The 25,197-nt window shown below is 39.8% G+C and overlaps 3 protein-coding genes across 3 annotated transcripts; all 3 read left to right on the top strand.

Annotated features, from left to right (window-relative positions):
* Positions 1-738: 738 nt before the first annotated feature.
* Positions 739-6,081, top strand: LOC308571762 (olfactory receptor 14I1-like; the record flags this gene model as incomplete). Its single annotated transcript, XM_081167392.1, has 2 exons — positions 739-1,080; positions 5,443-6,081. The coding sequence occupies 2 exons, from the start codon at positions 739-741 to the stop codon at positions 6,079-6,081; spliced, it is 981 nt and encodes a 326-aa protein (XP_081023518.1).
* A 3,124-nt stretch (positions 6,082-9,205) lies between these two features.
* On the top strand, positions 9,206-18,507 carry LOC308571761 (olfactory receptor 14A16-like; the record flags this gene model as incomplete). The annotated part of the gene is made up of 2 exons (XM_081167391.1): positions 9,206-9,564; positions 17,934-18,507. The coding sequence occupies 2 exons, from the start codon at positions 9,206-9,208 to the stop codon at positions 18,505-18,507; spliced, it is 933 nt and encodes a 310-aa protein (XP_081023517.1).
* Positions 18,508-24,142: 5,635 nt separating this feature from the next.
* LOC308571760 (olfactory receptor 14A2-like) lies at positions 24,143-24,772 on the top strand (the record flags this gene model as incomplete). Its single annotated transcript, XM_081167390.1, has 1 exon — positions 24,143-24,772. One exon carries the CDS (start codon positions 24,143-24,145, stop codon positions 24,770-24,772), a length of 630 nt encoding a protein of 209 aa, XP_081023516.1.
* Between the last annotated feature and the right edge of the window lie 425 nt (positions 24,773-25,197).

Below are 25,197 nucleotides of genomic sequence, written 5' to 3'. Positions count from 1 at the left end.
TATGGACCTCCGGAACGAATTAAGTACTTAACCCGAGGTACCACTGTACATACAAATGTCAGCCCACTTGTGAACATTTTTCCTGTTTTCAATCACTTCTTGCATTTGTTATTTCATCATGCCTGCTAAAAAAAGTAGAAGAAGCAACATGAACTTGAAGAGTTTCAACAATGTTTTCTGATCAGCTGTTTCATCAACTTGGGAGTAAAATTCCAAGTTGACAAAACAGTCTAAAAATAATTTGCTTTCCTGCATCCTTACATATGCAGACATTTCAAAGACCAAAAAACATCAGTTACATGTTCTGTGGCAAGGGGCACAGGAAGGTTGAAAGTACTTCATGGAGTAGATGCATGGACTTGCACATCTTTAACAAATTGTATCCTGAAAGCAAGTGTAAGGGAAATTGAATCTTGCCATCAAAGGTATTTCAAAATGATTTAATGGGATTGGGTAGTTCTTTGATAGAATCTTGAGATGTATATCAAGTTTTTCTTTTCCTATCATCTGTCCATATTCAAGTGGTCTCATATATACTTGAAACATGATGCTGCTGATTCAACTGTCATCATACTGTTTGACTTTAAAATGAGCAATGGTTACCTGGTAAATATTCCACATAAATGTAGGAAAGATACAATGAGGAACTTGTTTGAAATAACTGGTTAATGAATACTGACACGTTAACACTTCTCAGATTCTTCCTTCTACAGAATGAATGCAACTAATGAAGGCAAAATGAGCAATTTTACTTCCATATCCATCTTTCTGCTGAAAGTATTCTCAGAAGTTCCAGAACTACAAATCTTACACTTCTTTCTGTTCCTAGGAATGTACATGACAACGGTGACTGGGAATCTTCTGATCATTGCAGCGGTAGTGCTTGATCATCATCTGCACAAACCTATGTATTTTTTCCTAACAAACTTGGCACTGATTGATGTTGGCTCTGTTTCTGCCATTATACCGAAATCTATGGTCAATTCCATCATGAACAGTAGATCAATTTCGTATTCTGGGTGTGTGATTCAAGTTTTGTTCTTCGTCTTCTTTATCGGGTCAGACCTTTCCCTTCTAACAGTAATGGCACATGATTGCTTTGTTGCCATCTGCAACCCGTTACAATATGAGACAAAAATGCCCAAAGCAGCTTGTATTTAGATAACTATTGTGTGGATTGCAAGTCTTCTTTATGCCATGCTACACACTTGTGGCACATTTGCAAACACCTTCTGTTCAAATGATGTCCATCAGTTCTTCTGTGAAGTTCCAACATTACTGAAGCTCTCCTACTCTAACATTTACCTAGTTGAAGGAGGGTTTATTTTGCTAGGGTTTTATAGGAATAGGATGCTTAATTTTCATCATAACATACATGCAGATGTTTGCTGCAGTGCACAGAATACCTTCGGTTCATAGTAAGAAAAAAGATCCATGGCTTTCCTCCACAGAATCCTGGAAAGTCTGATTTGCAGAACAATATGAGAGCTGTTAGGAAATTTTCTGTTTAGTATATCCTCTCTCTTTACTGCATACAAAATGCATCTTCATTTAGGTAGCACTTGGCAGAAGGTTGTAATCAAAAAAAAAATTTGGGTTAGAGAGAATGGTGTGGGAAGTAGCAATTCAAAGGTAGGTTTCAGTGCCATCCTATTACAATTGGAATAATATTACTACATCTGGTTGTATTAGGTAGAATTCTGGTAGCCAAGTTCTGCACTAACTGAGGCTCCTAGGCCATAATTGTGGGCAGTCCTATGTATAATCCAATGCAGTTATTCAACCAGGAGGTTACCAGAACATGGATTGCTATGAAAGTCTATCCCTATCCTGAAATGGCAACAATATTTAAATATTATTAAATAATTCTGATGAAATGCTAGTCATAGTTTCACCACAAGTGTCATCATTTTTCATGCCTTGAGGAACATATTGTAGATGTTATTTCTTTCCTTCTTCCACAAATGTGGAAGAAGCAACATTAATTTGAGGAGTTTAAGCAATGTTTTAAGATCAGCTGTGCTGCACTCTTGGGAACAAGATCCCAAGAGGGCAAAAGAAACTCAGAATAACTCACTTTCCCATGCGTGCTGTCACTATTAGATGATGCAACATTTAGTGAATTTTACTGTAACACAGGCAGTCTTCATAAAGGCAACAAATCAGTTACATATTCTATACTAAGGGCCACAGCAAGGGTAATGTGGTTGGCTGGGAAAATGCAGGGACTCTCAAATCATTAGAAAATTGAGCCTAAAGCAGATGAAGGAGAAACTTATTCTAATAAATAAAGGTATGTCAAAATGATTTACTGAGTTGAGTAGTTTTCTATTATTTTGATGTAATCTAGAGGTGCTGGTCACTTTTTTCATTTCCAGTCATCTATCGAGTTTCATGTGGTCTCATGTATACTTGATACATCAGAGTAATGATGCAGCCATCCTTAAACCGTTCTGCTTTTCCAAATGTCTTACTTGTTAATTGTTTCAAAATTTTAAAAGCTTATTTAATGTAGCCTAGCCCTCAAATTTATTTGGGACTGGATCTAGGTGAGGCAAGGACTTACTGAGCATGCTTACAGTATTACTGTGCTGTTTCTTCTTGGGGAATCGTATGTGGGAGGAGGTTTCTATTCATCAAGCAGTTCTTTATAATCCTTTCTGGATAGTCTCTTCTTGAGCAATTATTGGGAGCAAAAAAAATATGGCTGGCTGCATCTCTATATACATGATTGGATGTACTGTCACTTCCAGGAAGCATTTAAATGACCTTTTATTGATGTATTGCTGACTTTACTGGCAGCCCCAAGGAATTTAAAAATGTTTCTGAAAGAAAGAAGGAAGTCTTCAGACCACTTCTTAAGTACTGTTGTCAAACCATGCATTGATTGGCTCACTGATTTGTGCATTAATCCTCATAGTTAGAGCCAGTGTGGTGTAGTGGTTAAGAGTGGTAGATTCGTAATCTGGGAAACCTGGTTCACGTCTCCACTCCTCCACATGCAGCTGCTGGGTGACCTTGGGCTAGTCACACTTCTCTGAAGTCTCTCAGCCTCACTCACCTCACAGAGTGTTTGTTGTGGGGAAGGAAGGGAAAGGAGAATGTTAGCCGCTTTGAGACTCCTTTGGGTAGTGATAAAGCGGGATATCAAATCCAAACAACAACTTATCCTCCTCCTCCTCCTCCTCCTCTTCTTCTTCTTCTTCTTCTTCTTCTTCTTCTTCTTCTTCTTCCAGTCTGCATATGGGTCTGCAAGGGGCAGAAGGAAAGAGCTCACTACAAAATGCAGTGGGATCTGGAATGCTGCATCAGTCACAAGAAAGCTCATATTAACTATTTTTTAATGTTTATGATGAAAACTGGGGAAGCAATAACTGGGGCAGGGGAGTTCTGATTCTAATGAGCTGTTTTGGATGAATGGGAGCAATATCCCACAGTGTCAAAGTACATTTCCAATTAACGTCCTGCACATATAGCTTTACAAGACCCATTTAGAAATGAAACAGCTGCACAATATTCCGGGAAGTACCAAGAAAGTATGGAAATTTCTCAGATGATTCTATGAATGTGTAAATACTGATGATCTACAATAGCTAAACAAAAAACTTCACCTACCCATAAAGAAACATACCTTTTTTAAATAGCCAATGTAAGTTTTTATTTTTGAACCAATAATCTTATGATACCAATGGTGATCAATCTATGATACTCTTTCTTTGTTTTCATCATTCCCTTTTACTCTCCCTAAATTGCTCTTGGGCTGTTACTTTTTCATCACTTTTTTTGTTGCTTCTGGGAACAGAAATCCAGATTAGTCTAGGACCATCACCCAGCCAGTGAGGGTTGATCCGAGAACTTTTGCTGGCTGAGATGAAGGCAGAAATCCTCCCCACACCCCATTCCCTTCTTAAAGACTAGGGATAAGACAACATCTGGAACCACATATCAAGGCAGCAGACTAGTGATGAGGCACTGGGCAGGTCACATAGCATAAACCCAGATCTGTTCTCTTATATTTGCTGCTGCTTGCTCTCTGTTCAACCTAGCTTTTGCTCAGTGCCTGCTCAAATAAATGCTGCAATGCAGCAGTGGAGGTACCAGGATGTGTCACATGAGCAGAATCACATGCACATACATGCTGCTTCCTGGAGTCCATGCTGCTTTTTCACTTAGTCAGACACATACACCAATTCCAAGGAAAGGGGAATTAATTGGTTTAGAGAAATAGTGGTAGACATATTAGATCACCTCTTTAAGAGCAAACAGTACCAAGCATTAATTTTCATTAGTACACATCTTGTGCAAATCTGCTAATGCAAGGAAGAAATGAAAGGAGGGCAGGACAATAGGGATCAGTCACTGAAAGGTCAGCCCAAAGCTGACCAACTGCCCACCACCCCCAAAACGTGCCAAAGAATTTGCACCCCAGCAGTGACTGCAAATGTACGATGGGTTATTATTACAGATTTTGCTACAGATCTTCTGTGGTAAGGGGAAATGTGGATGGCAGGAAGAAAAAGTACAGGCTGGCATTTTGATGCAGACAACCCTGTGTAAATGCTACAGAAACATTCCAAGGATGACTTCCACCAAATCCACAATGAACTAAACATGCTATGGATAAGGGTGTGAGTACGAGCTTCATCTCTCCCCACACTACCCTTCAGTTACTTCTATGTGGGAATAAGCTGAAATGGTACAGCATCCTTTTTTAATGACAACTTTGGAAAGCTATGAGTTGGGCCCGATTTCCAGTAATCTTTCTATGGTAGGTATAGAGATGGGATCAAACATGCCACTCATTTTGTGGAGGGGTGGGTGGGCACGTTTCCTGGCATCAATGAGGCAACTGGCCTATGCTCATGGATATAGAAACATGTCGTAATGCACACATCTGCTGCAGGTGTAGTAGGGAAAGGAGCGGACATAGTGAGTGGAAAAAGAACGATCATATTGTTTTCCCATGGGAAAGTATGCAAAGTAAAATCAGATGCATTTGATTGTTAAATTAAACGAGCCCTGTTTAAATAAAATCAGTTGTTCAATATCTGCAGGCTTAAAATTCTTGATTTCTTCCTTTTACAGGTAGCATGTGAGCAAAATGCACAATCTTACATCCATTTCTGTCTTTCTGCTGCTGGAATTCTCAGATGTTCGAGAACTGCAAATCTTACACTTCTTCGTATTTCTGGTATTGTACTTAACAGCAATAATAGGGAATCTTCTCATTGCTATTGCTATTGTTTTTGATCATCACCTTCACAAACCTATGTACTTCTTTCTACTGAATTTAGCTATCATGGATCTTGAACAGTTTCAGTCATGGTACCCAAATCAATGGCTATTTCCCTCCTAAATTGCAGATATATTTCTTATTTTGGATGCGTTGCTCAAGTTTTCTTTTATATCCTATTTGGAGCATCTGACTATGCTTTACTTACTATAATGGCACATGACCACTATGTAGCCATTTGCAATCCACTCCACTATGAAACAATTATGCACAAAGGAGCCTGCATTCGAATGGTAGCCATTGTGTGGATTATTAGCCTTCTTTATGCCATATTACATACTGGGAGCACCTTTGCCAACACATTTTGTTCTAATTCTATCAATCAATTCTTCTGTGAAATCCCAAAGGTACTGAAGCTCTCCTGTTCTAACTTTTACTTAGTGGAAGTTGGATTTCTTGTGCTAAGCTGTAGTATAGGACTTGGTTGTTTCATTTTCATCATCATAACATACATGGAGATCTTTTCTACAGTGCGCAAAATCCCTTCTGTCCATGGTAAGAAAAAAGCCCTTTCTACTTGCCTTCCCCACCTCACTGTTGTCTCTGTGTTTCTGTTCACTGGAGTGTTTGCTTATACAAGGCCTCCCAGTGAAGCTTCTTCTGATCTAGATATAGCTTTTGCTGTGGTGTACTCTATAATTCCTGCCACATTGAATCCATTTATCTATAGCATGAGAAACAAAGAAATCAAGACTGCCTTGTGGAAACTCTTAGATGTTTGCATTCTTCAGAAACTATATGCAAAATTCTATAAGAAGGCATGTGGGTGCTTTAGCTTCTGTATGTGATTTCCCCTCTATAATCTGTTGTAGAACATCTGTTTTGCATGAAGGCAGCTCCTGGTTTAAAACATGGCATCTCCAAGCAGGGCAAGGAATGATGCCCTGTCCGAAGGCCCAGAGAGACAATGGAAGTCAATGCAGAGTACAGAGAAAAATGGAACAATGGATGAATGCATATCAGGCAACTTTGGCACAAATTCCTCCTTTTGCCTCAACTTTATTCTGAATGTCTCCATAATTTGTTCGCTTGCGTCTTGTCATAGACATAGACCAATGTATCCCATGATCGACCCTGTCATGCTTCAGTCCTCCAACAGGGAGCTGAGAGAGATATACACCCAAGGCCTATGCTAAATCCTACCTACATCTTAAATTAATAAAGTTGTGGTCATTTTGTAAATCTCAGAACATTGTTTTATTCAGTTTGTTCACCTTCTTAAATTGAGCCTTGTTCCCGGAGCTGGGGGCAATACAAGTGGGATTGCAAAGGTTCTTTGTAAGACAAAAATGAAATAACCCTGGGAATACAGTAGACCTGGTTGATGCTTGGATAGTTTTTTCTGGGAATGTACAGTTTCCCTTTGCCACCAGGCCTTCCTTTTTACTCTTTCTTTGGTTCCAAACAATCACAGTCTGGCTACACTTCAGAGATATGGCTATGCCCTGATGGGTCATTCATACCCATTTTTCTTTCAGTACAATTGACACATGAGAATCCATAACCTCCCTCTTTTAAAAATTAAAAATTAAAAATGCAACCATTTCATTTACACCATACATATAGAGCTCTCTTAACACTCTTCAAGACCAATGGCTTTCCTATACAGAATCCTGGAAAATATGATTTGCAGAACAATATGAGAGCTGTTAGGAGACCCCAGCTCTCCGAACTTTCTCTTTAGTGAATCCTCTCTCTTTACTGCATAAAAATGCTCCTCTATTTAGGTAGCATTCAGGAAAAGGTTATAATCAAAGTTCTTTTTGGGGTAGAGAGAAAGGCATGGGAAGCGGCAATTCAAACGTAGGTTTCAGTGCCATCCGCTTATAATTGGAATAAAATTACTACATCTGGTTGAGCCAGTAAGAATTCTGGCAGCCAAGTTCTGCACTAACTGAGGCTCCTGGGTCATATTCGTGGGCAGTCCTATGTATAACCGAATATTGTGATTCAACCAGGAGGTTACCAGAACATGGATTACCATGAAAATTTATCTCTATCCAGAAATGGAAACAATATTTGAATATTATTAAATAATTCTGACATAATGCTAGGCTCACCACAAGTGTCATCATTTTTCATGCATTGAGGAACATATTATAATTGTTATTTTTTTCCTTCTTCCACAAATTTGGAAAAAGTAACATTAATTTGAGGAGTTTGAACAATGTTTTCAGATCAGCTGTGCTGCACTCTTGGGGTTAAGATCCCAAAAAGGCAAAAGAAACTCAGAATAACTCACTTTCCCATGTGTGTTGTCACTATTTGTTGATGCAACATTTAGTGAATTCTATTGTTATATAGGCTGTCTTCACATAGGTAAAAAATCAGTTACACATTCTATACTAAGGGCCACAGCAAGGGCAATGTGGTGGGCTGGGAAAATGCAGGGACTCTCATAAGATCAGAAAATTGAACCCTAACGAAGCTGGAAGGGAAACTGATTTTTCCAAATAAAGGTATGTCAAATTGATTTACGGGGGTTGAATATTTTTTCTTATTTTGATGTAATCTAGAGGTGCTGGTCACTTTTTTCATTTCCAGTCATCTATCGAGTTTCATGTGGTCTCAAATATACTGAAAAAATCATAATTATGATGCAGTTTTCTACTTTACAGAATGTCTAATTTGTTAACTGTTTCTAGATTTTGAAACCCTATTTAAACTAGCCTAACCCTCATACAGTAGAACCTGGCGACAGGGTGAGCTCCCGTTGCTCGGTCCCTGCTCCTGCCAACCTAGCAGTTCGAAAGCACGTCAAAGTGCAAGTAGATAAATAGGACCCACTCCGTTGGGAAGGTAAACGGCGTTTCTGTGCACTGCTCTGGTTCGCCAGAAGCGGCTTAGTCATGCTGGCCATATGACCCGGAAGCTGTATGTCGGCTCCCTTGGCCAATAAAGCGAGATGAGCGCCACAACCCCAGAGTCATCTGCGACTGGGTCCCTTTGCCTTTATTTTGACTGGTATTTTGATGAGGACAACCCTGTGTATATGCTCCAGAAACATTCCAAGGATGACTTGCACCAAATCCACAATGAACTAACCATGCTATGGATAAGGGTTTGAGTAGGAGCTTCATCTCCCCCCACACTAACCTTCAATAACTTCTATGCGGGGATAAGCTAAAATGGTACGGCATCTTTTTTATTGAAAACTTTTGACAGCTATGAGTCAGTGCCAATCATTGGTGTTTGTGTGTTTGTGTGTGTGTGTGAGAGAGAGAGAGAGAGGGGGGGAGAGATGGGCAGGGAGTGAAGGTGGGAGAGGGAGAGAGAATGGATGGATAGAAGTCCTGCCATGGCTATGTAGCTGAGGTCTGTATTTGAATTTACTCCCCAATAGGAGCTTTCTTTTGGGGTAAAGGAACTAAAAGAAGTGGTTGAAAAGACCCTATCTGCTCAAGTTTACTGTGGGTTTACTAAAGTGGAATCTATACACATATTAAAAAATGCTCTGAAAATGCTTTTTTAAAAATACGTTTTGAAAAATATATTGAATTTTCCATAAGTTCACTATCACCATTAGTGTCAGCTTTGTATAATGCACTTAAACTGTTCTATTTGCAGCTGTAGAGTCTCAGAAATATTCAGAAAACCAACAGAAATGAAAATTTCAAATTATCATATATTTAATATTATTTTGTATTACAAAAGAATATTAATGTTTATTGGGTGGAAACTGCGCTTCTTAATACATTTAATAATAAAAAATGTATGAGATATAGCTTACAAATGGAATGTTTTGGTGTCATCACTATGCACAACTGTTTCACAACTGTTCTTCAAAGCAAAATCTGATGGAGTTTATAGTGAAATATGAATAAACCTGTTTTAAATAACCAGTTAATATTGCCATATTAACACTTCCCAGTTTCTTCCTTCTACAGAATGAATGCAAGTACTGAAGACAAAATGAGCAATCTTACATCCATTTCCATGTTTCTGCTGAAGGAATTCTCAGACGTACGAGAACTACAGATCTTACATTTCTTTCTGTTCTTAGGATTCTACTTGACAACCCTGGCTGGGAATCTTCTAATCATTGCAGTGGTAGCCCTTGATCATCATCTGCACAAACCTATGTATTTTTTCCTAACAAACCTGGCACTGATGGATGTTGGCTCCGTTTCTGCCATCATACCCAAATCTATGGTCAATTCCATCATGAACAGCAGGTCAATTTCATATTCTGGGTGTGTGGTTCAAGTTTTCTTCTTCTTCTTCTTTGCAGCATCAGACCTTTCCCTTCTAACGGTAATGGCACACGATCGGTTTGTTGCCATCTGCCACCCATTACAATATGAGACTATAATGCACAAAGCAGCTTGTATTCAGATGATCGTCATTGTGTGGATTACAAGTCTTCTTTATGCCATGTTGCACACTTGTGGCACGTTTGCAAACACCTTCTGTTCAAACACTGTCAATCAATTTTTCTGTGAAATCCCAAAGTTACTGAAGCTCTCCTGCTCTAACATTTACCTAGTTGAAGCAGGGTTTATTTTGATAGGGTGTTTTATAGGAATAGGATGCTTCATTTTCATCACCATAACATACATGCAGGTGTTTGCTGCAGTGCGCAAAATTCCTTCAGTACATGGTAAGAAAAAAACCCTCTCAACTTGCCTTCCCCACCTCACAGTTGTCACTGTGTTTGTGTTCACTTCAATCTTTGCCTATGCACGGCCTCCCAGTAGTGTTTCTTCTGATCTGGATATAGTTTTTTCTGTTATATATACCATAATTCCTCCTATGTTGAATCCATTCATCTACAGCATGAGAAACAAAGAAATCCAAACTGCTTTGTGGAAACTCTTACATTTAGGGCATTCTTCTAAAAGTATATTTAGAGTTCTATAAAAACCACGTTGTATCTGTTTCTGCATGTGAATGGTTGGCCCTACATTTTTTCAGCTTGAACTGAAATCATTTTAATATTTCTTAGGGATTGCTCTGTGATCCCTTCATCCAATTTTCTATGTTATCCATCCATTGTTCTCCTTCTACCACTTTTAAGATTGTCTATTTCACCTCCAACACATTCAAATGTAGTGCAATCAGACTTAACTGTGTCAGTAAATCCTAAGAGAAGGTCATTTGATTATCTTGTTCAGTTAGAAAAGGTTTGATTCGGTTGAAGGACGTTGTGCATATATTGGTTTCTATTTGATAATAATATATTTTAAAGTAATGTATTGAATCTGAAACTTCATGCTGCAGACAATACACAATACTAGGAATGAAATATATTGTGGGGTAGTACTGTGGAATATTTGAGGGCTCTGCATCCTTTATCTCTCTCATTTGAGAAAGTTATGGGGCAAGTTCCAAAGGGGGGGATTCACTGGGACATCCAATCTCAGTGATCATGGGTAGGAGGAGGAGTTGCGCTAAGACCAGACTATGTTATTACCAAGGAGGCAGGCTTAGTCATTGTTTGAAGACTATCCCTGCCTCTGGGTCTGGTCTTGACCGGTTGGAAACTGGAATCAACAAGGGAAACCCACATGACCTGAAGGTGTTGCTGTGCAATGCTAGGTCAATGATTCATAAGACCACTGGCATCCATGACTTGATTGTGGTTCCAGTCCTCCAACAGGAGGCTGGAATGGATATGCACTCAATGTCTGAGCCAAAATTCCACCTATATCTGTAATGGATAAAGTTGTGGCCATTTAAAATCCAGATAGTTGTTTTTCTGAATTATTAATCATATTTACATGTAGAGACTGAGCCAGGGGTTGGCAACAATGCGACTGGGCTTGCAAATTATTATATTTTATTAAATTTATGTTCTGCCCTTCAGCCCAAGTTCATAGGGTGGTCTACATTATAAAAATACAAAACACATAACAATAAACAAACAAAGCAGCTCTGCTGAGGACAGGACTCAGCAAAAGACCATTCCAGTCCGGCTTCCGCGCTGGTCATGGGACCGAGATGGCTCTGGTCGCCCTAACAGATGATCTCCGCAGGCAGCTGGATCGAGGAGGGTCGGGGCTGCTGATTCTTCTAGACCTGTCAGCAGCCTTCGACATGGTCGATCACGAACTCCTGGACCACTGCCTTGCCGACGTGGGGATCCAGGGCACAGTCCTTCAATGGCTGTGCTCGTTTCTCTCTGGTCGGGGAGAGAGGGTGGCGCTTGGGGGGGAATTGTCATCGCGCCACTCCTTGGTGTGTGGAGTGCCTCAGGGTGCGATACTCTCCCCGATGCTTTTTAACATCTTTATGCGCCCCCTCGCCCAGCTTGTCCGGAGTTTTGGGCTGGGTTGCCATCAGTATGCCGATGACACCCAACTCTATCTGTTGATGGATGGCCATCCTGACTCGGCCCCAGCAGACACACTGACCAGATGTTTGGAAGCTTTGGCTGGATGGTTACGTGGAAGCCGGTTGAAGTTAAATCCTTCAAAGACAGAGGTCCTCTGGCTGGGACGGGATGATATGGGATTGGGGGGGCAACTCCCATCTCTTGCGGGGGTGCAATTAGTGCCAGCACCGTCTGTTAAGAGTTTGGGTGTAATCTTCGATACCTCCCTCTCTATGGAGGCGCAGATTACAGCTATAACAAAGGCGGCATTTTTTCATCTCCGCCAAGCTAAGCAGTTGGCCCCTTATCTCTCTCGCCCTGACCTAGCCACTGTGATCCACGCAAAGGTCACCTCCAGACTGGATTATTGTAACTCGCTCTACGTGGGGCTGCCCTTGAGACTGACCCAGAAACTCCAGCAGGTGCAGATTGCCGCGGCGAGACTCCTTATGGGGTCTTCGCTGCGAGATCACATTCATCCGGTACTATACCAGCTGCACTGGCTCCCGGTGGAGTACAGGATCAGGTTTAAGGTGCTGGTTTTAACCTTTAAAGCCCTATACGGCCTAGGACCCTCGTACCTACGGGACCGCCTCTCCTGGTATGCCCCACAGAGGAACCTACGGTCTGCAAATAAAAGCATCCTGGAGGTCCCAGGCCTCAGAGAGGTTAGGCTGGCCTCAACTAGAGCCAGGGCTTTCTCGGCTGCGGCTCCAATCTGGTGGAACGCTCTGTCACAAGAGACTAGGGCCCTGTGGGACCTGACATCTTTCCGCAAGGCCTGCAAGACAGAGTTGTTCCACCAGGCCTTTGGTCAGGGCCCAGCCTGACTCCCTCCTCTGGCAACCTGCACAGAATTTTGCTTAACGGTTGCCATTAATTTGGTTTTAATTAATTTTTATAATGAAATGTTTTTAGAATGTTTGATTATTTGATTGTTTGATTATTTGATTGTTGTTAGCCGCCCTGAGCCCGGCTTCGGCTGGGGTGGGCAGGATATAAATAAAATTTATTATTATTATTATTATTATTATTATTATTATTAACCTAAGAATGTATTTGACAAGCAGGCTAATATGGGTAGTTACAAAGGTAAGTTCCAGTGCCAGCCACTTATAACTGGAGTAACATGACTCCATCTGGCAGCCAGGTTCTGCACCAACTAAGGCTTCTTAGTCATATTCAAGGGCAACACCATGTGTAATGCAATGCAGCGTTCAATAAGAAGGTTAACAGAGCATGGACTGCTGCGAAAGCCTAGCTCTATGCGGTAATGGCCACTGCTGAATAATCCGCCAAAACTTGTAGAATATACTCCATCCCACCAAATGTCAATGTTAGATCAAAGAACATTGATAGAAGTTTTTCAGCATGGTTTTAGAGAAGCCCTCACTTGCCTCACTTAATTGATAGAAGTGCTTCTCAGTCTTGCCAGTACCTGCCAGCAAGGTCACTTCCCATTCCCTTTTGCTTAGAAAATCTATAGCATAGAGTCAAGCTGAATAAGGCTGTGGGTAAGACAGGTCTTCAGCTTTGTACCAAGTAACTTACAGTAATTTCAGACATATGATTTAAAGTAATTTAAAGTCTTCACATGAGGAAATTGAAAAATAATAGATCACATTCAAATTACATATAAAATGCCGCAGAAGCAATTGTTAGCTGATCATAGAAATGGGGAAAAGATTTGGAGCAATTTGCATTTAAAGGCAAAGCTTCCTAATTTACACTTCCCAAGACAATAGGTTTTTTGGGGGTTTTTTAATTGTCAACAGGTGTCGAAATATAACCAATCAGATGCCCTTTTCCTGGTATGTGGCCAGCACCAAATATATAGCTCCCTTCAGGACTCTGGTACATCCTGACCCCAGGGCTTTTCTTCAACCGGAACTCATTGGAACTCAGTTCCAGCACCTATCAGGTGGGCACCATTGCTATTGCAAGGGAGGGGTTCATGGTGAGTTCCAGCACCTCTTTTTCTAGAAAAATATCACTGCTGACTCCATTTAAGTGGGACAAGATCTGGGAAAACCCTGAATATACAGAACTGGGTGTAACTTAAAGAACTTAAAGGATATATAACTAAAAAAAAAAAAAGGAATTATGAAATATTATTCCAATATGTGATCACAGTGGGGAGACTAACATGGACATGGACAGAAGACTTTACTATTAATCAATATGTATGGTGGTAGGAATTAATGGAGGTAAAGTTGACCTAATTGAATTTTCAACCACATTGAAGTCAAGGTCATGAAATCTCTGGGCTACACTACAATGTGATAATAGAATAATATCAGTCACAAGCGTCCACTATGTGCATCATATGTGAGGTTTGGATTGTTTGAAATGTCCTAATTTGTGCAGCGTCCCTCACTTTTTTTTTCTTAAGTGGAAGAATCATGCTGGCCAGGCTTTTACATTTATTGTTTTCCACACAGAATATCGACCTTGTATGTGATGCAATATATGTTGGGGAGAGCACAGTGCTCCTTTGTCATAAAAATAGGAACACTTCTCATGTGTTTTACATGAGACATATTTCGATCCATAGATAATTTCTCTTGGGACCACTACTATTGAATGCTACTGGGATTTGTTGTTTCTCCAAGAACATATGCAGAGTGTAGAGTCATAAAACCTTGTCACTACAAGGTACATATTTACCACACAGAAGATACGGAAAATCAAGAAACTCGTTTTAGAGATTTTGACTTTATTTTCATGAAATACAAATGAAGAAATCAAGCAAGACTAATGACAATGCAGCATGCAAAGGTAAAAAAGAAGGAAAGAATAAACTCTCCCTACTAGTGTTTTCCCAATTGTCATGCAGTAGGAAATGCCAGAGAATAATTTGCAATGTAGAAAACTTGGCAGGTGGCCTGACATAATCCATCACAACATCCTCTCCTTACATCTGCTAAACTCACTTTAACATTGAGAAAGCAACTGCAGCCTAGATATTTCAATTGTTGTAAGCATTACCTAGATAACATTTGTGAAGCAGTCTGAACCCTTGAAATATTTTATATACGTGTTAAGCAGTGTATAACTGTCAAGTGTCAGCATCAAAAAATCACAACCTACCATTTCAAAACTGGGATGTCTCTGGATTGCTTAATACTGGCAGTAAATATTCTGTAGCTGCTGTATTTTTATGGTAAAGTGCAGTAACCTGGTTTCTGCATGCATCTGTTCATGTGGTATGGACTCCATACAGAAAGCAAAAGATCTGTGATTATTGAAAAGCAATCCCCTTTAAATTCAATGTGACTGACTGCCAGATATGTGTACATAGGATTGCACCCTTACTTAAGCACATGCAGCTTGCATTTTGGTACGTGAATATAGCTGACTGAACACAGTGGGATCTACTTCTGAGTGCACACACTTGCACTATTTAAATGTCTGGGTTAATGCCCTGTGTATGCACACTTCTCTTTTGCTGAATGCAAACTTCTTCTACTTTCTCTTACACATAAAAGCATACACAGTGTCTTATCTCCTCACAGGAACACAAACGTATGTTATCTTTAATTTTCACAAATCTCTTCATCTCATCTCATTTGTTAGACTCGGGGGGGGGGTGCCCTTTTTCAGCACACTATGTGCACCTGTGTCCCTCCCCACCAAATAGTGACTCTGAAGAATCAGCTGTACGATTCAACACTTAATTTAGATATATTAGCTAAAATAGTCACTAGCTTCCAAATACTGATTCTTTAATGACACATATAATTCAATAATCAAACCATCTCCTGTTTTATGATCAGAATTAAGATCTATATAGTTTTGAAAATAAAAATTGCTGAAAGAATTGTTATCCAACGAATAGAGTTTATTAGATCAGGATTACTCATAAGTGGACAGCAGGCCTCCTTTCCAGCAAATGTCATTGGAATATGTGGGAATAAACAAAGTTGGCAGCATATTGGTCATCCCCATTGAAGGAAAAGGACTGTATCCTTTACTGGTATGTATAGGTACAATAGAGGTGGGGGAGGGGGGCTTTTTATATGTTATAAATTTATTCAATGTAACCATTTCCAAAAACTTAGTGTTAAGCCATACTTCCAGACATGTTAGTTGTGTCTAATTTGTTGCAGGAAAACCAACATAGGGCAGATCCAAGCTATACACTGAAAGCAAACTTAACTCACACTTAAAGCACATGTTTAAAGGTTCTTTGGGGGGAAGTCATGTGCTTCAAATGAGCTTGGATATGCTTTCAAATGTATAACATGAAATGACCTATAGATTTCTGTGGCACTTTAAAGTTTAACAGAATTGTGGCATAGACTTTGTGGCATTGTGGAACATAAACTTTAATGAACTGAGAGCCTTTTTATTGACTAAAACAAAGTCCCTGAAAGCATATTTTCTGTCTTTTACTCTTCTTTTTACATTTATATCCTTTTTTTCACATAGTTGGCATACCCATGTAGGGACTGGAGAGATCCTTGTTGGAACATCTGTAGAACTGCTGCCAGTCCATGTAGACAGTTTTCAGTTAGATAGACCAAAGTTCTGACTCAAAGTTAAGTAACTTCATTTATTCCCATGTTTCCTTTTTGGGTAGCAGGAAACTGTGTTTAGGAGCAATGAGAGGGTCCATGAGTTCTTCTCCAGTTCTTCCCCAGTTCAGATTTTACCCTGAATCAGAAAAGAATTTTCAGGCTTTTGAAATGCTTTCCTTTTCTTTGACTTAAGCAGCTGAGTCTTTGAAGGTTGTAAACCACAACCTGGCAAGTTTTGACAACACCTCAGGTACATCATTCACAGCAAAATTTTATGTATTTCTAGTCAAAAGCATTATATATATATATATATATATATATTTGCTTTCGTAGATTTTCACGGGTACAGGAATGTAGGTTTTGGTGTCTTCGGGTGTCTTCCCGTGTAAGAGTTGGGGTGTCTAGGCGACGTTTCGACGAGGTCTCACTCGTCATCTTCAGGCTGGTGCTTTCGGCTTCTTGTTACTAGAACAGAGCAGGGTCTCAGTGTTTGAGTTCCTATAAATACTGTTGAGGGGGTGTGGTGTATAGCCTCCAACGTTCTGGGCAGATAGGAAGTTCCTAGGTTAATGTGCCTTTTCTTCTTTTGTTCATTAATTACTTGAGGGATATCTTGAGTGATTACTTGAGTGATATTCTGAGTACCACTTAGGAGGGTCATTAGGTGTGGATTAGTTGCTAAAGCTTTCGTGTCTTGACCTCTTGAGCTTGTGAAGAGTTTTTCTGAGAAGATGGCTGTACTGCACTTAGTTGTGCTCTGGCTTGGCTTCGTGTATAGGGGCGAGCTGTGGTTTTGTGCCCTGTGCCAGCCTACACAGATCTGGCTGGCACAGGGCACAAAACCACAGCTCGCCCCTATACACGAAGCCAAGCCAGAGCACAACTAAGTGCAGTACAGCCATCTTCTCAGAAAAACTCTTCACAAGGTCAAGAGGTCAAGACACGAAAGCTTTAGCAACTAATCCACACCTAATGACCCTCCTAAGTGGTACTCAGAATATCACTCAAGTAATCACTCAAGATATCCCTCAAGTAATTAATGAACAAAAGAAGAAAAGGCACATTAACCTAGGAACTTCCTATCTGCCCAGAACGTTGGAGGCTATACACCACACCCCCTCAACAGTATTTATAGGAACTCAAACACTGAGATCCTGCTCTGTTCTAGTAACAAGAAGCCGAAAGCACCAGCCTGAAGATGACGAGTGAGACCTCGTCGAAACGTCGCCTAGACACCCCAACTCTTACACGGGAAGACACCCGAAGACACCAAAACCTACATATATATATATATATATATATATATATATATATATATATAGCTTCATTTCTGTCGTTACTGATTGTGACAGATCATGAAAAATGTTAATAAATTGCTGAATACATGCATTAAATAATCTCTCTCTCTCTCTTTTGTATCAGCAGCCATGCCACATCTCTAGGAGAAAATGCCTAATTCAACTGTCCTTCCTACTTTTCTTCTCTTGGATTTTTCTGACAACTGGGAGCAAAACGTTTTGTACTTCACTCTTTTTTTAGTGATTTACTTGGCAGCCTTGACAGCAAATTTTCTTATCATCTCAGCGGTTACCCTGGATCAACAACTTCATACCCCCATGTACTTTTTCTTGGTGAATTTATCTGTTGTTGACCTTGGTTCCATTTCTGTCACCATCCCCAATGCCATGATCAATTCACTTTGGAACACCAGAGAGATTTCATTTTCTGGGTGTGTTGTACAAGTGTATTCTTTGTTCTTCTTCTTGATCTCAGATTTGTTCTTGCTCACAGGCATGGCGTATGATAGGTATGTTGCCATCTGTGACCCACTGCACTATGAGACAGTGATGGGCAGGAAAGCCTGCATCCAGATGGCGGCCAGTGCATGGATAGCTGGCCTTCTTTACTCGGCCTTACACACCGGTAGCACTTTTGCCATCACCTTCTGCTCCAACATCATCAACCAGTTCTTCTGTGAAATCCCACAACTGCTGAAAATTTCCTGTGATAATTTATACCTCATTGAAGTTGGAGTTATTGCTTTCAGCGCATTTATAGTCTTTACCTGTTTTGGTTTCATAGTTGTTTCATATGTGCAGATTTTCAAGTCAGTGCTCAGAATCCCTACTACTCAAGGACGAAATAAGGCCTTCTCAACTTGCCTACCACATCTCATTGTTGTCTCCTTATTTATAAGTACTGGTGCCATTGCCTACTTGAAGCCTGTCTCAGGTGCACTTTCAGATCTGGATCTGGTGATTTCTGTTTTATATTCTGTAGTACCTCCACTGATGAATCCAATTATTTATACCATGAGGAACAGGGACATCAAAGTTGCACTTTGCAAAATGTTTCAGTACATTGTTTCTTACAGGAAATAAGGAAGCTTTTCCCACTGTGAATCCGGTATCCAGCCCTGTGAGGTTTAATTAGAAACAATGGACTTTTATAGGCAAATGCCAGAATGAAACGGGACATAACATAGATATGTATATGCATGTATGAATCTATCTAGTCATCCTCACCCATTTAAACTATTGCACTGAAGTTATTTGAATCCTTTGAGTTCAGTCCTGAGTATGAGTAACAACGGATGCATTTTGTCAAAAGTTCATCACTGTTACAGGTGCCACATAATATATGTTCTGCATTTGTAAGAAATATATATATATTAGTGTGGTGGCACCTATGCTGTGGAACTCCCTGCCTATTGACATTAGGCAGGTTCCTTCACTGTACTCTTTTGGATGCCTGCTGAAAATATTTTTGGCTAGATAAGCCTACACAAAGGATTGAAATGGCGACGTGTTTTCAGTTTATTTCTGGGTTTTTTAATTTTAAAAAAGTTTTAATTGTTATTACTAGTAATATTGCTGTTTTATTCTTTCTGTAACCCACTTTGAAGTTTTCTACAATCAAACACAATATAAATTTTATGAAATAAATAAAATTAATTTTTAAAAATGATCTTTTAATCTTCCACTGACATTAGTCACCTATATACATAAAAATCCAAGGCTCACATCACACAGACCCTATTGGAGGATGTGTAGTGCAGCATCAAAGTCCTAGATTGTATGAAGTCAGCTCTAACCATGTAGTAATCTGACCTTGCACTCTGTAGGAAACTGTACTTTCTTATATATTCATTGAATATAGTTCTCAGCAAATAATATTAATGTGGGTATTGCTTAACACAGAGAATGAATCCATTTACAACAATAGATCTGAGGGTTACTGAAAATACAATAAATTGTTGAAAGCTACAGAAATTTAAGATCAGCAGAACTATAATTATATTTCTCAGTATAGATACTGTAAACACATACATTTTAAAGGTGGGTGAAAATGAACATTTCTCTACCTCCCAAAGCAATTAATTTTTCCCCCCAAGGGTGACCTCAATGTCTATCCCTGGAGGACACCAGAGGGATGAATTTCTCCCCCTCATTTGCTCCAAAGCTTTTACTTTCATGCTAGCAAGTGGAACCAGTTGAGTTGAGGTGGGGTGCAGGCTGATGTGGCATAACAATGATAGCACAACTGGAGGAAAGGAGCTGCATAGCTTCTTCTCATCTCATCCCCAATGTCACAGATACATCATAGATTTTCCAATTGAAAAAGGCACCAAATAGAACATAGGGAGGGAGCATAAGCAACTGAACATTGCAAAGGTGGAATTCACCAAAGATAGAGAAACCAAAGGACATGAAATGTCTGGAATGATATATGGAGCAGGATATCTGGAACAAGGGAACAGTCGGGGGAGAAATGAGGGAAGAATAAGAATATCTGAAGCTGTTCCCATAATCTTCTTAATTTCACTATTACATTTATTGTCAGGAACTGGACTGAAGAGGAATGGTGCCCTCCCGCCTTCTCCTGAACCTTCCTGAGAACAAGAGGACAGTATAGATTTAGAACAGTGGTTTGCAGAAGGGCATAGTTCAGAGGCTGCAGAGGGCAGAAGCTGGGAAATACTGGAAGAGGAACAGCAGGAAGAAGGAGAAGTACCAGGGGAGAGACAGCTGACACACTCAGTGTCCTTGGAAAGCATTCCTGACCCCACCTCTCCCAAGGCCAGATGGGCATCGAGGGTATTAGAAGAGAGAGCTAAGAGGCAGAAAGCTGAGATTAACTGATGGAGTGACATTGAATAGGGGACACGTAGGGGGGTGGAACTTTACTTGGAGCAATGTCATCATTGAATAGAGACTACATTCTTTGTCTCTCTGTGAATACTGAATAAATTATGTGGTAAGGACTTTTCGTCTTTATCTGCTTTTTTGGCTGCCGCCAGGGGAGGGATAGGATTCCCCTGAAGCCTTGACATTTATACACCGCCTTTCTTTCAAGATGGCACTCTTCAATGATCACACTAAAGATTATGTGATACATAGGATTTCCATGCTGTTTTCCATCTAGGTATGAGATGGACCCAGACTCATTATCTTCAACAATGCCTTTTAATCACATTACTTCATGGTCTGGGATCTCCCCTTTTTAATATTTGAACTCATTTGAAATGCATTTCAAAGTTAAGCAGTTCAGGATAACTTTGTAGACCGATCTGCATATCTGACAGCAATATGCTGAGTCTGTCACTCATGATGGATCATTTGAAAGCTCCATCCTGAACATTCGTCTTTGTCCTCTGCAAACAGTGACATTCCATAACGTCTTTTTCTCACTTTGGCTCTCAAATAATTTAGACATAATGATCATTCTCTTGGTACTTTGGAAATGATCTGGACTGGGCTCCTGGGGGGGGGGATCTCTAAGTACTGTTTCAGAAGGAGCATATATAATTTTCCTTCCCCAAAAAAAACCACACTTCCACTGTAGTTTGAAATCAGAAGCAGAGACCTGGAGCACAATGTAGATGATTTCAGTATCACATTTATTTCATTATAGAAGATAAATTGGCAGATCCTTTCTCAAGTTAAATTTGTGAAAGTTACATAAATATAAAGACCTTAATAGAGAAATACTGAAAGATCACTGAAAGTATGAGAAAATTGTACAAATCTTGGAAGAAATATAGACAATAAACCAGTAATTATAGTAATAATAATATCTTGTTCCTTTCTCTTGTTGGATGCATCACCGTGATAGTCTGTTTTCCTAATATATGTTGGATAATCTTCTTTCACATATGCAAGACCAGCTATACTTTCCAGATCCACAGTGCAAGCAGTTGTATAATCTGATGGGAATGAGAATGGAATGGAATATGCCAAACAAATGTGTATAAGCAGCAGATCCAAGGTAAGATGGATTTCCCACAACAAACACTCTGTGAGGTGAGTGGGGCTGAGAGACTTCAGAGAAGTGTGACTAGCCCAAGGTCACCCAGCAGCTGCATGTGGAGGAGCGGAGACTCGAACCAGGTTCCCCAGATTCCGAGTCTATCACTCTTAACCACTACACCACACTGGCTCTCTTTTTCCTGTAGCCCTAAGGAAAATCCTTATGAGGGTGGAATTTGCTTTTTGAGGAAATCGTACATTGGTGCCCTACACAGAATTAATTCTTGAAGCAGAGGTGCTCTGTCCCCATTGTTGGTTATAGAATGACAGGTGGAAAAGCAAGCCTTGACATGATTCTCAGCCAGGAATAAGAAGGACTGGGCAAATGCTGTACACTGAATAATTTTAGTATAAAAATTACAGAGATTCCAATGGCACCTTAATGACCAACTTTAATCATGTTATGTTTAAATTTAAAGTTGAAATAAAAAGGAAGTTGTAATGAGTCTTTACAACATAAAGTTCATAAAAAAACAAACAAATTGTTACACAAGTCCTGGAAGACCTGCTTTCTGCTTTGCAGATCTTTTCCACCTAAGGCCGCTGAAAAGACTCTTGGGATGGGGAATTGCTGTTATTGATATTATTCTTTTGTTTATTATGATTTATGTGGAAATGCTTACATTGGTTGTATACTTTTTGATGGTTTATGAATTGTTTATGAAAACATGCAGAAAACGTGGCCAAAAAGCTCCCCTGTTGGCTAGCAAGGTCAAACTTACACCTCATAACAGTAAGTATATTCTATTGTTGTACTGTGTATTTTGAGTCTGTGGGCCACAATAAAGCTGTGTGTGCGGTTTGCTTGTTGTTGTCATTACTAAGAAGCGTCTCACTTCTGAGCTTTGTCAGTCTCCAGGGAACACATTTGTGATCCAATTTATACAACCAAATATAGTATAAGAGAAATTAACATTGCTTCTTCCAATGCAGTGCCCTTGCCCTTGTACTGGTCAGAGGTAGAGAAAGAAAGGATATCAAACCTTTAGATGTACATTATGAATGAAGACACTGCAGAGAGAAACTGATGATGTACTAAGGGAAGAAAATCATAAAGAAAAAAGAGTAAGTTTTCTCAATTTCTCTCTCACTCTGCAATTGGACTTCTCAATTTTCTTTGCTATCTACCTCTCTAATCAATTATTATGCTATTTGTTAACCCCCCATCCACTCTTTATCCCATTCTACATTATTATTTGTCCTTCAATAGCACACCATTTCAGAAATATGTCTTCATTTGCTATTCCTTTGCTATTTCAACCAAACAGCACCCTGTTTTCATATGCTGAAACAGAGGGCAACCGAAATGTTCAAGATTCAGGAACAACTAACCTTTGGGGTTTGGTTATAATTTTTGGATGGGGGGGAAGGAGTTTCAACTTAGGAAACAAAGCTGAGTTGGGGGTACATAACAGAACTGTATCAAATTATTCATGGTGTGGAGAAAGTAAATAGGTTTCTCCATCTTTCATAATACTTGAACCTGAGGGCTATCCAGTTTTGGATGTTAGAAGATTCAGAAAAGGCAATGGAAAATACTTCTTCACATAGTACAGATGACCACCTCCTTGCATGGCTTTAAAAAGGGGAGTAGACAAATTCATGGAAGATAAGACTGTCTCTGAATGTCAGTTGATGGGGAAAGACAAGTAGGGAGAGGACTATTGCACATGTGTCCTTCTGTGAAAGAGGCACCTTATCTAAAGCAACACATTAGCTTGTGATAATTCACATAGAATTTGTAAAATGCATAATGACTTTAAGTGTAAATCAACTGAGTAGCATTCCTTTTTTCATGGATGTAGAATTTCTCATAAATCCCTTTCATTTTACAGAAATTGCTAGCCTGACTGAGCCAGGAACCTACCAGCTCAGCTGGACATATGCTGGATCCAAACTCCATGCATCCTGGAGGAACAAGCCATAGGATTTTGCCCTTTGGAAGAATGCCCACTTCTTAAGACTTAAACCAGCTTATATTTTACTGAGCCAAGTTAGGAGCAAAGAATCAGCCAACTGACCTGGAGCTGTGTTGGAGCTCTTCAACATCCTAAACTGCTCATCCCCGTAGATCTTGCCACAGGATTGCCCCCTAGTCTGCTAGTCTTTTTAAATTCATCACATGATTCTTTTCAGTGTTTCATTTAACATATTAACAAAAGTACCCATCTTTAATTCACATCTCTTCAAATTCCTTCACTTTCCCCATAAAAAACCTGATGAATAATTGTGAGTTATTTATACTAAAAAATTAAAGACAGGAAAAATCCTTCACGGAGACCTGTCCAAATAGTCTAACACTTTCTGCTTGACTTCATGGCTATCTTCCTTTCCAGAAGCAGCTGAGTTTCCTGAGGAGAAAATGTCCAACACAAGCACATTAACATACTTTCTACTTGTGGGTTTCTCTGAGATTCAAGAACTGCCCAAACTAAACTTCATAATGTTTCTCATAATATATTTTGTTGCCTTAATGGGAAATATTCTCATAATAACCACGGTAGTTCTCAATGTCCATCTCCACACCCCAATGTATTTCTTTGTCCTAAATCTATCCATTGTTGACCTTGGATACATTTCAGCCACTATCCCCAAAGCCATGACAAATTCCTTAATGAAGACTAGAGTGATCCTATTTGCTGATTGTGTTGTCCAGTTATTTTCATTTGTTCTCTGTGGTGCATGTGAATTTTTCCTCTTGACAGTCATGGCCTATGACCGCTACGTTGCCATTTGTCATCCACTGCATTATGAAACCGTAATGAGCAGAGGCAGATGCATTCAACTGGCATGCTTTGCATGGATATTTGGCCTTCTAACAGCAACATTGCACACTGGGGCCACATTTGCAAGTCCCTTCTGCTCCATCGTCATCAACCAGTTCTTCTGTGAAATACCACAGATGCTCAGACTATCCTGCTCTGACTTGTATATTCTTGAAGTTGGAGCTATTGGTCTGACTGGCTGTTTATATTTTGGATGCTTCCTTTTCATCCTTGCATCTTATGTGCAGATATTTAAAGCAGTGATGAGAATCCCCTCTGTACAAGGAAGGCAGAAGGCCTTCTCTACCTGCCTGCCCCATATAATTGTACTATCCATGTTCTACTTCTTTGGTGTCTTTGCCTACATGCGGCCAGTCAATAGGATTCCATCGCCAATGGATCTGATTGCTGCTGTAGCCTATTGTGTTGTGCCACCATTGATGAATCCAATAATATATAGCATGCGAAACAAGGATATCAAAGGAGGACTCTGGAAACTGATTGCCTGGAAATCTCCTGGGAAGACAATTATCCAGTTGTCACTGCTCACTTCAGCATTTGCTCCTTCATGAAAATTCTCAAATTGTAATTGTTTGTTAATAATGTAGCTGATGGAAAATAAGTGCTGGTTAAACTTTTCCTATATTTATCTTTTTAATAAAATAAAATAAAAACCTAAAGGAGACTGAGAGAGACACCCTCACTGAAGATGGGTGCTGGGTAACATGACTTATATTTGGGGTGCATTAATAGATAAAATCCACCCTTGTGAAGAGGTCTACAATTAACTGACTGTGGTAGCATTTGAGATTTCACAGCAGCAAGGTATTATTGTTCAGGGAACTCTGCCCAGTGTCCCCTCACTCTCTATCAGAGGTTCAAAGTATATGGAACAAAACTGTGGTGTTTTTTATTACACTCTATGAGGGTTTAACACTGGATAATAACTGGATAATAACTGTAATAAGTAAGGCACACATCTTGGTTTTAAACACAA

This window comes from Podarcis bocagei (assembly GCF_964188305.1).
Source record: "Podarcis bocagei genome assembly, chromosome: 13".
In the NCBI taxonomy this organism is placed as follows: Eukaryota; Metazoa; Chordata; class Lepidosauria; order Squamata; family Lacertidae; genus Podarcis; species Podarcis bocagei.
Note: the sequence above shows the minus strand (reverse complement) of the source record. Positions and strands in the feature narration are given on the sequence as shown.